At 41.2% G+C, this 17,426-nt stretch overlaps 1 protein-coding gene across 4 annotated transcripts in view; it reads left to right on the top strand.

The window, feature by feature from the left end:
- The window catches only part of Eya3 (EYA transcriptional coactivator and phosphatase 3), an 85,836-nt gene that overhangs the window by 37,499 nt on the left and 30,911 nt on the right, over positions 1-17,426 (top strand). For 3 of the 4 annotated variants that reach the window (XR_005285737.1, XR_005285736.1, XM_038332912.1), the window contains exons 7-8: positions 14,617-14,702; positions 16,341-16,524. Coding sequence is in view for 2 of the 4 variants with exons in the window: in XM_038332912.1 (XP_038188840.1) it covers positions 14,617-14,702; positions 16,341-16,524 (270 nt within the window). In the remaining 2 variants the exon portion in view is untranslated. Of the gene's footprint in view, positions 1-4,808; positions 4,947-14,616; positions 14,703-16,340; positions 16,525-17,426 lie in introns of all 4 variants that reach the window. The other variant, XM_038332914.1, reaches the window with a different exon arrangement.

The following is a 17,426-nucleotide window of genomic DNA, read 5'->3' as shown; positions in this document are numbered from 1 at the left end:
GTGTGTGCATGAGGGTGTATACACATGAGTGCAATACTGATTTAAATAGATACTTTTTCCTTAGAATTTAATACATGACTCTCTTTGGGATTATATTTATTTACTTAGATATAAAATAATTCTTTTTTATTATTTTTATTTTCAAGGCAAGGTTTTTCACTGTGTAGCCCTGGCTCTCCTGGAACTCGCTCTACAGATCAGACTGTCCTCAAACTCACAGACATCTGCCGGCCTCTGCCTCCCGTGTGCTGGGATTAAAGGCGTGTGTCACCACTGCCCAGCAGAAAATGCTTCTTTTGAAGTTAAGGTTTTAGTAGGTTTGTTACCTTAGTGCTGTTTTCAGGTTAACTAGTTTGTTAAAATATTTCAAGTATAAGTAGACATTTGAAAATGTCCTCATAATTGTAGCCAACTATAGTGACTTGCTTCTGTAATTGGGAAACAGAGCAGGAAGATTGCCATGGTTTTGGTGATCCTGGGCCAAAACAAATTTTGTTTGTTGAAACCATAACTCAACAAACAAAAAACAAATAAACACACACAAAAAACCCTAAAGTAATGAATAAATTTTCATTATAATTATTTTTTTAAATGTTTGTTGTAGCTTGGCAATGATGCCACACGCCTTTAATCCCAGCACTCATGCCAGCCTGGTCTGTAGATGAGTTCAGGACAGTCAGGACTACACTGAAGAACAATCAAACAAACAAAATATTGACTGTACCATGCTAAATATGTTAGAATAGGACTTCACATTGTTTTCTCATTCAATCCTAAAGCAGATCTTAGTGGTAAGTAGTAATACTGTCCCCTTTCAGCAGCTAAAGTCATAAAATTAGTAAATGTATAGGTTTAGATTTAAGCCTTGGTCTGATAAATTCTTCTAAATTTTGATCTTTATCAAAAAGATGGTCTCAGGGTTCAGCTTCAAATCAAAGTGTCCTCTTTAAAAAATATGGGAAAAAAAGAAATCTAGAAAAATAGCTAGGGGTAGTCTGTACTCATATCTTTCTTGAGCTATTGAAAGCTGGGTGCATGCTAGGAAAGGGGTTTGGAGCCTTGTGTCTGGTGGACTGAGAAGTGAGTGAGGCTCACACAGTGTGGTCGGAGCCAGCACCCATCTGCTTATTTTGAACTTTGATGTGAGGTGGAGAACTTAGTGATGCGTATTAAGAGTTCATGCCAGTTCCAGAATCAGATTCAGTTCTAGAAATTTATTGAATGGAACTAATTTAGAGGTACAAAAAATTGTTAACAGAGATACTCATTGCAGCATTATTTATAGTAGTAAGAACTTAGAAAAAGGCCAGGCGGTGGTGGAGCACGCCTTTAATCTGAGCACTTGTGAGGCAGAGGCAGGTGAGTTCAAGACCAGTCTGGTCGGTCTACAAAGTGAGCTCTAGGACAGCCAGAGCTACACAGAGAAACCCTGTCTCAAGCAACAACAACAACAAAAACACAAACAAAGAGAATTTAGAAACATGTACAAGTGCATTAGAAAAGCATGTCAGTCGGGTGGGGGTGGTGCACGCCTTTAATCCCAGCACTCAGAAGCAATCCCTGTGAGTTCGAGGTCAGCCTGATCTACAAAGTGAGTGCTGGGACAGGCTCCAAAGCTACACAGAGAAGCCCTGTCTCAAAAAACCAAAAAGAGAAAAGCATATGTTAAATTGCAGTTGTCCAAATAATGGAAAACTCAGTAGCCATTATAATTTATGATGTTTTAAAATGTTTTTTAAGTCGATTTATTTTTATGAGTAAATATTTTGTCTGCTTGTGTGTATGTGTGCCACATGCTTGGTACCTGTGGCGGTCAGAAGAGACTATCAGATCCCTGGTGGAGTCACAGATGGTTGTGAGCCATCATGTGGATGCTGGGAAATAAACCTGGATCATCTGCAAGAGCAACAAGTGCTCTTAACTGTGAGGCCACCTCTCCAGCCACAATTTGATAGTCTTTTAATATTTATTTTTTGCTTTTTAATTATTTGTTTGGGGGGTAGAAGTATGTGTGTATACCTAAGTACACTGCCTATAGAGACCAGAGGTGTTAGATGCCCTAGAACTAAAATATATAAGCAGCTGTGAGCTGCCCAACCTGGATGCTCAAAAGCAAACTCAGGTCCTCTGCAAGAGTAACTCATTTTCTTTACCACTGAACTATCTCTCCAGCCCCCATAATTTATATTATTAAAATATCTATGGCTATTGGGAATGTAAATTTGTATAGCCATTGTAAAATTTTTTCAAAAGAGAACCCACATATGGCCCAGCTGTACCACTTTGGTTTATGTCTGAAGAGCAGTACCTCAGCTACCACAGGGCTACCTGAATATCCGTTTTTATTACTTCACTGTTCACAGAACTCAGGAAATGGAATCAGCCATAATGTCCATCAACAGGACTGCAACCAGGTGTGGTGGCACACTGAAATAGAGGCAGGAAGGTTAAGAATTGAAGGTCTAAAACAACAAAACAAACCGAAAACCCAGAAACATAGTCATGAGATTTACAGAAAAATGTCTAAAGTTGGAAGTCATTATGTTAAGCAAAACAAGCCAAACTCAGATCAACACCAGTGTTTTCTTGGTGTGTGGAACCTCACTTAGATTGTGTATAAGCAGGGAGGGATCTTGTAAGCAGAAAGTCTTGAAGGGTGGGGGAAAGAGAAGGTGAATGGAGTAGGTGCGGTGAGAAAGCAGCAAGAGGTATCTGTTGAGCGAGACCAGGAGAGTGGGCTGTGGGGCTGTGGGGTGGGAGGCAGACCTGGGGAGGGCGAAGAATCAGCACCAGATATGACACATACATGAAAGCACCATAATGGAACCCATGATTTTATATGCTAACTGAAAAATCAGCTCTGAAAACCTACACATGCACACACACAAACTTGAGGTTTTAAGTATGATAATGCACAGGTGTAATCCCATCCCTTGGGAGGCAGAGAGTGGAGGACATAAGTTCAATACCAGCTTGGCTCTAAAAAAGTGAGACCCTGCCTCCAAATCATGAGTCAGTGAAGGAATGAGGGAATGCCGGTGAGGTGGTGGAGCAGCAGCCTGCTGACAAGGGGGTGGCCCGAGTTTGTGGATCCCACACCGTAGAAGAGAGGCTGTCCTCTGGCTGTCGAGTGTGCTCGTGAGCATACACTAAAGAAAGAAACTAACTATGGTTTGCTTTCCTCATTGGCTCTGTCAATAGTCCTACAGAATTGAGCTATTTGGTTATACTACTTAATATAAGGCGTTCTGGACAGGATGCTTTTAAAGGAATATATTTACATGTCTAAAGGACAGGAGCTAGTGATGCTAGAGGCAGTTTTTGTATTGTTTTTCATTCCTCCTTTCCTTATAAAAAAAATTGTTAAGTCTGTTTGCACTTCTGGCCTGGCATGATAGCACATGCCTGTAATCTCTGTACTCAGGAGGACTGGTCCACATGGCAAAACTTTGCCTCAGAAAATGAAGTACTAAGTAACAAGGCTAACAGGGCATTCTTATTTGATACATTGCTGTAGATGAGATGTTGCTTTAATACGAGGTGTTAATAAACATGTTCATAAATCTGATTCTTTAGTGCCAAAACCGACTTGGAAAATATAACCACATTATTTACAATAAATATGGAAGTTATTCTAATGTGTAAATGATAATTAGCTTAACAAAAATACGTGTCGGACTACCAAGAATCATAGCACTGAGTCTTACCTTTTACATATAAAATTTTTAAAATAAAATAGTGGCTCGAAGGGTGGTTAGTTCACTGAGAAAGATTACTTGCTTCTCATGCATGGGGATCTGAGCTCAGATCCCAGGCTCCCATGTAAAAAGCCAAGTATGGCAGCGTGTGTGCCTATAACCCAAGCACTAGTGAGTGGCAGACAAAGGCAGGAGGATCGCTAGGGCCTGCTGGCCATCAACTAGCTTTATGTTTAATGAGAGACCCTGTCTCAAAGAGAAAGGCAGAGAGATAGGACACCCTGAGAGATGTAATTCTTCTGCAACCCATAAGTTTGGATGATAGAATTTTATGTAACTTTTTTTACAAGTTACATTTCAAGATGTTTTTGTTTTTGTTTTTTGAGATAGTGTGTTGCCATGAAGAATAGGCTGTCCTTGAACTCACAATCCACCAGTATCAGCCTAAGTTATATTTTTTGGGCTTTTGGGTTTTTGTTTTGTTTTGTTTTGTTTTTAGATAGTCTCATGTAGCTGTGGATAGCCTTAAAGTTGCTATATAGCCAGGAATGACTTTGAACTTCTGATCCTCCTGCCTTTGCTTCTTGTGTGCTGGGGTTATAGACATGTACCACCAGGCCCACTTTATGTGGTGGAATTGAAACCAAAGCTTTTACGTATACTAAGCAAGACCACCTCTGGGGCCGATGTAGTATTGTTAATCTCTTCTTAAAAGCGGGCATGTCTTCCTAATCTAGAAAACAAAGTTTATAGAACAATCAGTTTAAGAAAACGAATTTCTCCTCATACACTACATCAGTCTTCTGATCAATTGCTCCAGCTCTTGAGATACTACTATCGGGGTTTTAGCAAAGGTTTTGTTCCTGTGACCCCATCCTCTAATTCTTTGAGACTATATTTGCTTGTGGTATAAGTGGGAGAATTAGTAATTTCCTCCTACAGGCAAGATTGTTTAAGATTTCGACTTTAGACATCAAGAAAAAGAAAAATCTATAAAGTAAAAAAAAATTAAAAGATTTTTACTTTAAACCTATCAGCTGGTATTTAAAGCATAGCCATGCTCCTCGGCCCCATGTGTTGTTTGTAATTGGTCCACTTTATCTGATTCAGGTGCACTGTGGCCAGGTATGAAACCTGAAAGTGGTTTAATTCAGACTCCATCTCCAAGTCAACACAGTGTTCTTACCTGCACTACAGGGTTAACCACAAGCCAGCCAAGCCCAGCTCACTATTCTTTTCCCATTCAAGGTAAATAGGCATGGTTGTGTGTGTGTTATTTCATTTTTATCATTGTTTTTTATTTTTAGTATGCCTGTATATCCAAACAAACTGGATGATACAGGAGCACTGTCTTGTAAAGTAAAAGGAACGGCATGCGTTTGTGCATGCTTTTTGTGTTAGGCAAGCCTGAGCCAGAGTGTGGTTTATCAGTAGCTTAGACTTTGAATGTGAGCTGCTTAATAGAAGTGAAGCCTTCTCTTTTGCATGCTGGTATCCAGAAAGCTCCTCTTGACTTTGTTCTAGTCTGGTCTCAGTGGCATCTTCACATGTAAGTTGGCGACTCCTTGAGTTGGAATTTGGCTGACTTCTATGTGACTTGTCAGTGGGATGTGCCATGTGGACTGCTTTTCTGCTGTGTGGCTTTGTGACACCCACCCCTACTCCTTCTTGCAAAAAGGTGATGAGCAGGCGGAGGGTGCAAGTTGTGGTGGAGTGCTTGCCTGGCATGCGTGAGGCACTGAAGAAAAAGAAAAGTTGATTTTCGTTTTGAATCAGGGTGAAACTTAAATCTTAAGCAACTTTACTTTCCTGAGTTCTTTGAAAAGGTTAGAATTTTATAATCAAGATGAGTAGGCAAAAGGGCAATGTGATGTTTAATTGCCTACTCTCCTGAATCCATTGATCTAGAGTGGAAAACATTGTCCGTGTATCCGACTTCTCATCTGTCGCCATGCTTCTATTATTGTTGTTTGCTTGTTTTATAGCATTTTACATTTCATTCTTTATAAAATAGACTCTATGCTGGGCTGTGGTGGCGCACGCCTTTTATCTCAGCACTTGGGAAGCAGAGGCAGGTGATCTCTGAGTTTGAGGCCAGCCTGGTTTACAGAATGAGTTCCAGGACAGACTCCAAAAAGCTACGTAAAAACTCTGTCTCAAGAAACAAAACAAAACAAAAAGAAAAAAGAATAAAAATAGACTCTACAGGGATGAGTGCAGACACCAAAAACCTGTAGATAGGAACTTTGCTGATGGGAAAGACTCGTATTTTTAACTGTTTTCTGTTCGTTGATTTTGGTATTGTTTGATTCTATAGGAAGAGCTCTAGGCCACTTTATTCTTTTATCTGGGTTGTTTTTTTAAGATTTAATTTTTGCGTGTATTTATGCATGTGCATGAAGGTACCCGTATGGTACTTACAGAGACCAGAAGATAACCTGGAGCTGGAGTAGCACACGGTTGTGAGCTGCCCATCGTGGGCGCTAGGAGCAGAATCCAGGTGCAGTGCATGAGCAGTGAGTGCTCCTACTTTGTTCTGAAGACCCAGGTCTAAGTTTCCTTTACCTCTAAATCCCCACGCTTACACTTCATCCTTCCCTTATCCCCGCCTCCCTGTTTCCTTCCTTTCTAACAGGAGCCAACCAGGAGGAGCATAGCTTAAGGACACTGCTGGGCTCACCGTGAACCAGGGCCTGGTAAAAGAGCCTCCTAGGCCAGCCTTTGCGGCCACCTGGGAGCAGCTTGCGCCACCATCTCTGACTTTGATTTTCTCTTTACTGTTTTCTAAGTTAATAGGCTTTTGGAATCAACAGTGAGGTAATCAAGTCCCTCTTAGGGTATACATAGGTCATGAAGGAAGAGGAGGAGGAGTAAGGGTTCTCTTCCTGCTGGAGTACAAATCTCCACTCTCCTGTAGCTGTGTCTTGAATTTAACACTCACTTTTCTTCCCTTGGAAAATAAGTGGCATCAACTAGGGAGTGAAGCTGGAAGTCATTACTGTCATAGGTCATGAAAGTATCTGTTGAATTTCATTAACTGCTGTTCTAACCTGTCATGTGCTGATACATGTTTTCCCCTTTGACTCTGCTAACTGTTTTCCTTCGGTTTTCTGTTAGTAGTAACTGCTGGTGTTTAATAGGCTAGGTGTTACTCATGTCATCTTCACAACCCTGTAAGTACTAGTAACCTCGCTTTTCAGATGGGAAACCTGAAGCACAGAGAATCTAAGTAACTATTCGTAATCACCAAGTAATTATTAAGTCAGAATAGAGGTAGTACATTCTACTTCTAAAGTGTGAGTGTAATATGTCTTTCGGGGTTGACATCATGTTGTCAGTATCAACTTTCCCATATTTGAGGAACTGCATTAACAAACATCTAAAACTTTGTTTTTCCTCCATTTATTATTTGTTAACACACTGACATAAAGTAGAAATTTTAAGGCATCAAGTTTTTCACTTTTACTATTTAATCTGAAGAGTTTATAGGAAAACATTTGGCTAAAATGACGTATAGGTATGATTTGTGGGTTGAGGTGTGGCGTCTTCATAGTTAGCACCTCTCCCCTGCTTTCTCTTTCCTCAGCATCACACATCTGATGCCTTTAGACTCTCATTTTGTTGATAATACCCATTAGTCTTTGACTAGGAGTTTTCCTTTCTTTAGCAGATTTTTTTTTTTAAAAAAAAGATCTATTTGTTTACATACATGAATGTTTTGTCTACGTGTCTGTGTATGTATCAGTGCATGCTTAATGCCAGCAAAGGTCAAAAGAGGGTATTGGGTCCCCTTGAACTGGTGGTACAGATAGTTGTGAGTCATGATGTGGGTGTTGGGAATAGACCCCTGGTCCTCTGCGAGAATAGCAAGTGTTCTTAACTGCTGAGTCATCTTTCTGGTCCCACTTGTGTAGCTGTGTGTGGGTCTGTGCATGCGAGGGCAGATGTCCATGGAGGCCAGGAGAGGGCATTGGATTCCCTGGAATTAGAGTTACAGGCAGGAGCTTCCTAGCATGGGTACTGGGAATCTAACAGAGGTCCTCTGTGAGGGTGGTATGCGCTCCCAACTGCTAAGCCATTTCTTCATCCCCAGCAAACTTTACTTTTTTAGTATATGTTTAGATTTACAGAACAGTTGAGCAGAGTATGCACAGTCCTCATATATTTTGTACTGCAAGGTTGGAGAGAGGGTAGTACAGGCCGGGGTGGGTGACCCAGCAACAGCGCAGACCTCATCAGGGAAAGGAACTGCGTGTAGAATCTCTAGGACAACAACCAGAACCTGTGGTCAGCTTACAGCTGGGGTACTTAAGGTAGAAAAAAAGTGCAAGGGCACTGAAAAGAGTTTTCAAGATAATTAACGTCTCCCATGGCTAGCTGTACTAGGGGCCAGTAGAGGGAAGGCAAGACTCTAGAAAAATAAATTACTTCGCTCTGGGAACCAAGTGACTTTAATTCTTGGAATGATTATTGCTTAACTACTTAAAAAATGAGGAACTTTACAAAATGACGTGATCATAGCTAAATGATCATATGATCATATGATCATAGTGTGTATGTATATCCTCCAATTTCCCTACAGTTAGCATCTTGTGAGTATGCTACGTTTGGTATGATTAATACACCAATATTAGAAATTATTATCTGAATGGGATTCACCTCTGTAGGCTGTGAATATGTTTTATTACCATTGGTTAATAAAGAAGCTGATTTGACCTTTGTCAGGGCAGAATGTAGCCAGGCGGGAAATCTGAACGGGGTGGGGGGGGCAGGCACAGTCATGTAGCTGCCAAGAAGCAAGAAGGTAAAAAATCATGAGCCTCGTGGTAAAATATAAAATAGAAATGGGTTAGTTTAAGATGTAAGAGTCAGTTAATATGAAGCCTAAGCTAATAGACCAAACAGTGTTGTAATTAATATAGTTTTGTGTGATTATTTGGGTCTTGGCAATTGGGATACGAATACACAGTCTCCGTTTACAGTTATCAGTTAACTGATATCTTACTCAAATGTAAGATGTACCTTACATTTAATGGCCATGTCTCCTTTGTTCCTGGAGACTTTATGATCTCTCAGGCTTCTCTGGGTTTTGATGACCCAGGTGGCTGTGTGGATACCCCTCTATTAGAAGTTATTTGCGTTTTAGTAACAGTTTAACTGGGGTTACTGGTTTTTCAAAGGGTCACAACTAAAATGCTGTCACATGTCAAATGTGCATTCTGTCCATATTCTTTATTATCCTTGATCACCTGGCTGAAGGAATGTACCACTGTAGTTACCTTTTAAATTGTTTTTGCTGTATGTGTGTGTGTCTCTGTGTGTGTGTCTGTCTTTGAGACAGGGTCTTTCCATATAGCCCTGGCTGTCCTTGAATTCCTGACTCTCTCAAGTGCTGGGATTATAGGTATGAGCCACTCTACCTGGGCTAGAAGTTATGTCCATGCTTAAAGGTTTACTGCCCCTCCTTTATGGCCATTCATTTTTTTCCCCATCACCTTTTATTTACTGATCATTTGTTTCTGGTCTCATATACATTTCTTTTATATTTTGAGTTTTAATTCAGCCTTAATTTGTTATCCCATGTCATTCATCATGGGGAACACATCTAGTTGACTCTGACTCCTTTATCTGCCTGAGTCCTGATGAGCCATTTCTCCAAAGAGGCTTAGTTCCTCTTATGGAAAGAATGGTATTAGAAACCAAGATCTGGGGCTATCACGGTGATCAGTTGGTAAAGAGGCTTGATTCCCCAGGATACACATGATGGAAGAAGAGAGCTGAGTTGTCCTCTGATCTTCATATGAACACATACATAAATGAATAAATGAATATAATTTGTTATTAATATAATTTTTAAAAACAAAAGTATGTGTATGGAAACATACAAATAAATGAATAAATAATGTAATTTGTTTTTTGAGACAGGGCTTCTCTTGTAGGCATGGCTATCCTGGATCTCACTCTGTAGACCAAGCTGCAGATCCACCTGCCTCTACCTCCCAAGTGCTGGGTGCATGCACCACCACTGCCCAAATATAGATGTAATTTTTAAAGAAAGAAATGGAGCTCTCAGCATGGCTCAGTGGGTAAAATCATGTGTTGTGGGAGCCATACAACCTGAGTTCAATCCCCAGAACCCACAGTGGAAGGAAAGAGCCAGCTCCCCCCAATAAGTCATCCTCTTACTCACATACCTCCATATTCACACCATGACACACATGCACAAACGCACACGCATGAGCCTGTGGGTTCATTCTCATTCAGACCACTACACATACAATGCAACAAATTATTTATAATAATAAATAAATAATAAAACATTTTTTTAAAGAAACCTAGATGTTGACACATTGCTACTATAGTGTCAGGTGACAACTTTTTAGGTATTCTGTTAACAGAGCAAGAAATATGTGTGTGCTCTGACCTATGGAAGTACACATATGTAAGTCTTTGAAAGTTAAACATGAATCCTTACTGATTTCTCTACCTCTAATCTGTTATCACATAGATCATTTCTGACTATTCATCGTTGATATAAATCTGTACTTCAACATTTATTGTGTAGTTTGTGCATGCAAGCAGGTATGAGCATGTGCCCTAGTGAATATTTGGGGGTTAGAGGATGACTTTGGGTATCAGTTCTCTCCTTCCACCATGGGGGTTCTGGGTCTGAAATCAGGTCCTTAGATTTGGTAGCAGGCCATCTCACCAGTCCTTGTTTAGGAGATGTTACTTTGATTTATTAACTAACTAAACTTCTTGAGTGCAGGTTTCCTTTCTCTTTGTTTTTTTTATACATTGTTACAGTCCAAGCACATGAAATAGCTCTTACATTTAATAAACAGTGTTTGACGAATGAATGAATGACCCACTTAGGCAGTCAGTTTCTGCTAGCTCCTAAAGGCTAGGAATTGGTTTGAGGTTTTTATTAGGTGTTTTGTTAGGTACTGAGAGTTTATAACTCCCTCAAGAGTGTGTCACTAGACTGTCAGCCTCTAACAGATAAAAAGATTTTGTCTCTCATGCCTAATGCAAGCAAAACTGAATCTCACAGTTAATGGGTATCATCTTTCTTTCATTTGTTTTTTTGTTTGTTTCTTTCTTTCTTTCTTTGTTTTTTGTGACAGGATTTGTCTGTGTAGCTCAGGCTGGCCTCCAACCCAGAGATCCACCTGCCTCTGTTTCCTGAGTGCTGGGATTAAAGGCGTGCGCCACCACCACCTGACTGAGCCTCATCTTTTAGATGTTGGGCTCTTGGCTAGATCTGGAGATGATAGGATACATCTGCATGGAGCTTACATCTAGTGGAGGGAATAAAAGACACAAACAGTAAGATTTCCTTACGTGCTCTGAGGAAGAAAAGGTCCATTATCATGACTGACTCATTTTAACAGATGTGTTGAGGAGTCATTCTGTTGGGAGGGAGAGGACCAGGAGGGACAGTCCTGATAGAGAGGGTTTACCTTAATTGACCTTAGCCCTTCAAGAATTTGTCTTGTACCACATATAGAGCTGTTGTGTGCAAATAAGGTCAGGTGACATGCTTTAGAATAGAAGAGTCAGTAAAAAACAGATCCTTTTTTTTTTGTTTTTTTTTTTGTGGGGTTTTTTTGTTTTTGTTTTTGTTTTTCGAGACAGGGTTTCTCTGTAGCTTTGGAGCCTGTCCTGGAACTAGCTCTTGTAGACCAGGCTGGTCTCGAACTCACAGAGATCCGCCTGTCTCTGCCTCCCGAGTGCTGGGATTAAAGGCGTGCGCCACCACTGCCCGGCAAACCAGATCCTTTTTAAGATAGGGTCTTTCTGTATAGTTTAGGTTGACCTTGAACTTGAATCTAAAATTTTCCAGCTTGTTGGGATGCAGGGTAAAACTACAGAAGTGAACCACCATGCCTGACCTTGCACAAGCTTTTTTTAAAATGAGAGAGACAGAGAAAGAATATGCATATGGAGGAAGGAGAACAACGTTCTCAGGAGTTGGTTTCTTCATCCATTGTGGGTTCCAGGGATCAAACAGGTCACCAGGCTTAACTAGACCCCTGACCCCGCTCACACGTCTGTGTGCCCTTAGCCCTTGAGGCTGTGTCACTTCATGATGACCGTGGTTTTCTCATCCCAGCTCTGCACGCTGGCCATGTTGGGCTGACCCAATAGAACTTGGGTCTTGGACACTGTGTCCTGGAATAATTATCAACTGCATTGTCGAAACAGGTGCGGGCCTAGTGTAAACAGCAGGCCATTGCAGGGATCTGACCGCTTTCCCATGCATAAAAATAGGAGGTGATATTTGATTTTTATTTGGTCTGCTAAGTTTGTACTTTGTTTCCTATTTCATTGTTGCTCTTTATTACTGTTATATTGTTTATTGAGACCATCGTGTGTGTGTGTGTGTGTGTGTGTGTGTGTAGGATGGTTAGTACTCTTTTTGTTCCTAACTTCTGAGTCATAGTTATATATAGGGCAAAGCATGTAGTGGTTATGTACATTTTTAGGTAAATTAACTTGGGTTCAGTGATAGTTATAAGAACCTAAAGTGTGCTGCTTATATTTTTAGATTGAAGTGTATTAAATTTCTTTTATTGTTGCTTTTGGGGGCTTGGCTCTTGTGTGTCCCACACTGGTGAATATGAATTGAATTCACTGTGGATTTGAGGCTGGCCTTGAATTGATCCTCCTTCCTCCACTTCCCAAATGTCACGTGTTTGATTGATTATTGTATTTCTGAAACTACTTTGCCAGAATACATTTCTCCCATGTGTATAATGGCCAGGTATAATTGAGTCTGGTCTCCAAGTGTTTGTGAAGCTGGGCAGGAGGAAAAAAGGAGAATGGGTCGCATCCTGAGGAAAGGGAGGTGCCTGCTGGGAGAGGTCAGGAAGCACTCTTCTCTCCCACTGGGAGTCGCTTTTGTTCAGGCCTGCCTAGGATAATATGTTATACCAGGCCTTTTTTGGGGGGGCCACTAACCAGCTCCCAAATAATAACATGGAGATTTAGTAGTTATGAATGCTCAGCCTGACTTAGGCTTGTTTTCTGACTAGCTTTAATTTCTTAATTTAACCACTTTCTCTTTATCTACCTTTTGCCTTGGGACTTTTTACCTTTCTTTCCTTCTGTATATCTTACGTTCACTGCTTTTCCTGTCTATCTGGCAGCTGTCTGGCTTCTGGCCCCAGGCATGTCCCTCTCTTCCTTGTTCTTCTCTCTAGATTCCTCCTCTTATTTTTTCTTTCTGCCTGCCAACCCTGCCTGTCCCTCTCTCTGCCTAGCTCTTGGCTTTTCAGCTATTTATTAGACCAATCTGATGCTTTAGGCAAGCAAAGAGAAACAAATGTAACACACCTTTACTCAGTTAAAGTAATATTCTGCAGCATAAACAAATGTAATACTTCTTTACATAGTTAAAGTAATGTTCCACAACAATACACTGCTTACAGAACCTGGAAACTTTCAGAACATCTTTCCCCACAAAATGATTAAAATTGCTTAGGAGTCATCTATCCTGTATCCTGTTGTTTGATGCTGCCTCTTAGGAAAATGGATTAAGCCATAACAGAGAAGAAAGTGGATGAGAAAAAATACCATGTACGTTATTAAATGCCTTTCATTTAGTTGGGTTTAGGGAAGGAGTCCTTTAAAAGCCCTTTAGCTGTCCTGGGGCAGAGTACTGCAGACTGTCAGTGACTCTGAGCAAAGAGCACCAGCTGAGGCTCAGGAAGTCCAGGGGATTACCAACCGCTGATTTGTCAGCACTGTAGGCCCATATTTCTACATGGTGTGGCAGCCAGGCTCTCAAGCCATAGTTGCACCCGAGGTGGTCACATAGCCTTCCAGACAGGCTGTTGCTACCCTAACAAAGGGTCAGGATGTTCTTCTGCTTCTTTGTAATTTGGAGGACACCTGGGATAGAGATGTTAATTCAGGCCTATGTGACAGAGCAGGCACACAGAGCAGGAAGATAGGGAGAAGTGACAAAACGGGCATAGGAAGGTGTGGTCAAAGGTGTGGACGTGACTAAAGCCATTCACCTTAGGAAACTAAGGAAACTTAATGTACTTAGGAAACAGAATGCTAATGAATTTCCCCCTCAGTTTACATTTTGGTATAAAGTTTGTTTGAAAAATAAATGAGAGGAATTTTCAAGATTTACCAGAGTTCTGCTGACTGTCAGGTTACTTGCAGGGAATCATTCTTCAGTTTCTAGAAAAGACTGGGGTGATTTGGCTTAGTTCTGACTTCACTGGTGTGTCAGTGGAAGCTGTGATTTGTGTATACATCATTCTAGGACTTTTGTAGAAAGAATGGAGGGCAAGCTGAAGCAAACATTCCAAGTGTTTTGATTCTAGTCATGTCTGAAGTATAACATACAAAAACAAAACAAGTGTTTGATTTTAAAAAATAGTTGAATTTTATGTGTATGTGTATGAATTTTATGTGTATGTGATTTTTTTTATTATTATTGTCTGTGTGGCATATGTGTTCCTGGTGCCACAGAGGCTAGAAGAAAGGCTTGTAGTTGCATATGAGTGTGAGCCATCATATAGGTGCTGGGGCTTGAACCCAGGTCTTTTGGAAGAGCAGCCATACTATTTTTTGTTTGTTTGTTTTTCAAGACAGGGTTTCTCCGTGGCTTTGGAGCCTGTCCTGGAACTAGCTCTTGTAGACCAGGCTGGTCTTGAACTCACAGAGATCCGCCTGCCTCTGCCTCCCGAGTGCTGGGATTAAAGGCGTGCGCCACCACCGCCCAGCGTGCAGCCATACTCTTAAGCACTGAGCCTTCTCTCCAGCTTCCAGCATTTGCCTATTTAGCCAGTATTCTTTATCTCCTCGCAGATATGTTCGTTTAAAACTGATTATTTTCCCTATCTTTAAGCCATTTACATGTGATGTTTAATATCTCCTAATACTCTCAATCTTGTAGCTTCAAGCACAAATGCCAGCCTGATATCCACATCATCTGCAATTGCCAATGTTCCAGCAGCAGCCGTGGCCAGCATCTCAAACCAGGTACCGTGACCCATTTGTTCATCTTTCTTGATGTGATTCACCCGACTTTCACTTGCTCTCTTCTTTCCATGGTCAACTTGCCCACCTAAGAAACAACTAGGAATATAATGTAGTCTGTTGAGTCCTGTTTCTAGATGGAACTCTCTGGCTACTGTCTTGTTTCTCTTTTTCCTTGCTAATCCTCCCAGGAATATGGTTCTGTCTACAGCATTACCTACTATTGTGTTTACCCCAAGCCCCAACCCTGCCCCCACTAGATCGTGCCCTCCATGAAGACAGGGATTTTTCTATTTTTGTTCACTTTATCTTCCCAGAGCCTAGACAAACCGCAGACATTCATTTAAAAGACACTCATAAGCATTGTGGGTGAATAAATACTACCTCCACCCATTTCCTTACTATTTGTGATTTGGTCTTTTTTTGTTTGTTTGTTTTTGTTTTTGTTTTTGTTTTGGGGGGGATTTTGGTTTTTCAAGACAGGGTTTCTCTGTGTAGCCCTGGCTGTCCTAGAACCTACTTTGTAGACCAGACTGGCCTTGAACTCAAAAAGATTCACTATTAAAGGCATGTACCACCATGCCCAGCTGTGATTTGGTCTTGATCACTGTTATATTGTGCATGTGTCGAGTTTGTTTTGTTTTTAACATGTGCAGACCTTCTCTGTAGCAACTGCTATGACCACTGATGTCTCTACTAACTTTTTTGGCTGCAGTTTACCTAGCCCGTGTCTCACTGTCCCGGTCTTGCTGCATTTGTACTTCTGAAGTGCACAGTTACCTTGGGGTTGAGAGGGTGCTGTTTTGTTTTGCATGGATGGGTTGCTTTTTTGAAGTAAGGCCTCACTGTATATGCTTGACTGTACTGGGATGCACCATAGTCCAGGCTGGCCTCAAACTTGCATCGATCCTCCTGTCTGTCTCCTGAGCTCAGTTCACGTGCCACCAAAGTGGCACAGTGTTTCTATTGAATTCCTTCCTGCCCATCTGTCCTCGCTGTGCAGATGAGCAGCCCTGTGCAGGCTCCTTCCTTCCTTCCTTCCTTTCTTCCTTCCTTCCTTCTTTCTTTTCTTTTTTTTTCTTTTGTTTGTTTTTCAAGACAGGGTTTCTCTGTAGCTTTTGGAGCCTGTCCTGGAACTAGCTCTTGTAGACCAGGCTGGCCTTGAACTCATAGAAATCTGCCTGCCTCTGCCTCCTGCCCGGCTTGTTTTTGTTTTTGTTTTTTTGAGACAGAGTTTCTCTGTGTAATAGTCCTGGCCGTCCTGGAACTCTATTTTTTAGACCAGGTTGGCCTTGAACTCACAGTCTCATCTGCCTCCTCCCAAGTGCTGGGATTAGAGGCATGCACCACCATGCCTGGCTGCTGGCTCTTTCACAGCTTCTCTTTTTGGTCTTCTAAGGCCAGTGTCTTTAGTTTTTCACATCGTAACTTACTCCTGAAGAGTGTTTAACCAAACTTACATTGTCAACTTAGATGTGCATCTGTACTCAGGTTTCTGTATTTTGAAAATCATTGATTTCTTGGGACTGCTAGGTAGGTAGATAAATAAGATAATATATTAGGAAAATAATTATGACTAATAGGGAAGAGAAAGCCTCTTTTGTTATGTAATAATCTTATTTTCCTCCCTTTGGCCCACAGGACTATCCCACCTATACTATTCTTGGACAGAATCAGTACCAGTCCTGCTACCCCAGCTCCAGTTTTGGAGTCACAGGTCAGACTAACAGTGATACTGAGAATACCGCATTAGCAGCTACCACGTACCAGATTGAGAAGCCTAGTGCTATGGTGCCTGCTCCAGCCACACAGAGACTTCCCTCTGGTGAGTACAGAAAGCTAAATTAAGGATTCTTTACCCAGCAAGTATTTCACAGTGATGGTAAAAATGATTTTGTTCTGGGATAAGTTTCACAATGCCATTGGTTTGCCTTTGTAAGTTTAAACGTAGCAAAGAGACTGTAATGAGAAACTGGCAGAAGGTCTATAGTTTCTGAGAACAGAAAAGTGCCAGCAGTACAAAGATGTGTTTCTTGTGCATACTCTGCCCTCCCGTAAGTGTAGTGCACTCCACCGGGACCTGTAGACTAAGCGTATTTGTTGACACTTGCAGGGCTCCAGCTTTAATCCAGCCATGTCTTAGACTCCTGCTAGGAATTCAGAACAGGAGTTTCTGTGTCTTAAGTTTCTTTAAGATTCCAAGAGCAGCTACAGTCCTTTCCCAACAGTTGTAACATTTGACTCACAAAGCTAGACACTGCTTGTACCTGACTCTGGGAGGTGTTGCTCTGCCTGCACTGTCACCAGCAGCCTGGGGCGTTCTCTTCACTTAGGGACTGCTCACTTACATAATTTGAGAATGAGCCAGAGTGAACAAAGTGAGTCAGTTAAGGTTGGGAAGAATACATGCTTCACAAGTATGTGTGGGAGGTAGAATGCTTGAGAAAGATCACAGCCCTTGAAGCTGTGGTTCCTCAAGAGATAAAGCCACTTAGGTGGCTTTACAGTAGCTACAGATAAGACTTTGTGTCTAAGTTATAATGCTTAGTGAAAGTAATTTACAACAAAATTTAAAGAATAAACAAAATTTAAAGTTTAAATAGTAAGTAAAAAAAAAAAGCTGGATGTGGTGGTGAACACCTTTGACACCTAGGAGACTGAGGCAGTTGGATATCTATGAGTTCTAGGCCAGTCTGGGCTCCAGAGTGAGACCATATCTCCCCCCCC

Source organism: Arvicola amphibius, chromosome 6, assembly GCF_903992535.2.
Source record: "Arvicola amphibius chromosome 6, mArvAmp1.2, whole genome shotgun sequence".
NCBI lineage: Eukaryota > Metazoa > Chordata > Mammalia > Rodentia > Cricetidae > Arvicola > Arvicola amphibius.
This window is presented reverse-complemented; position numbering and strand designations above follow the sequence as displayed.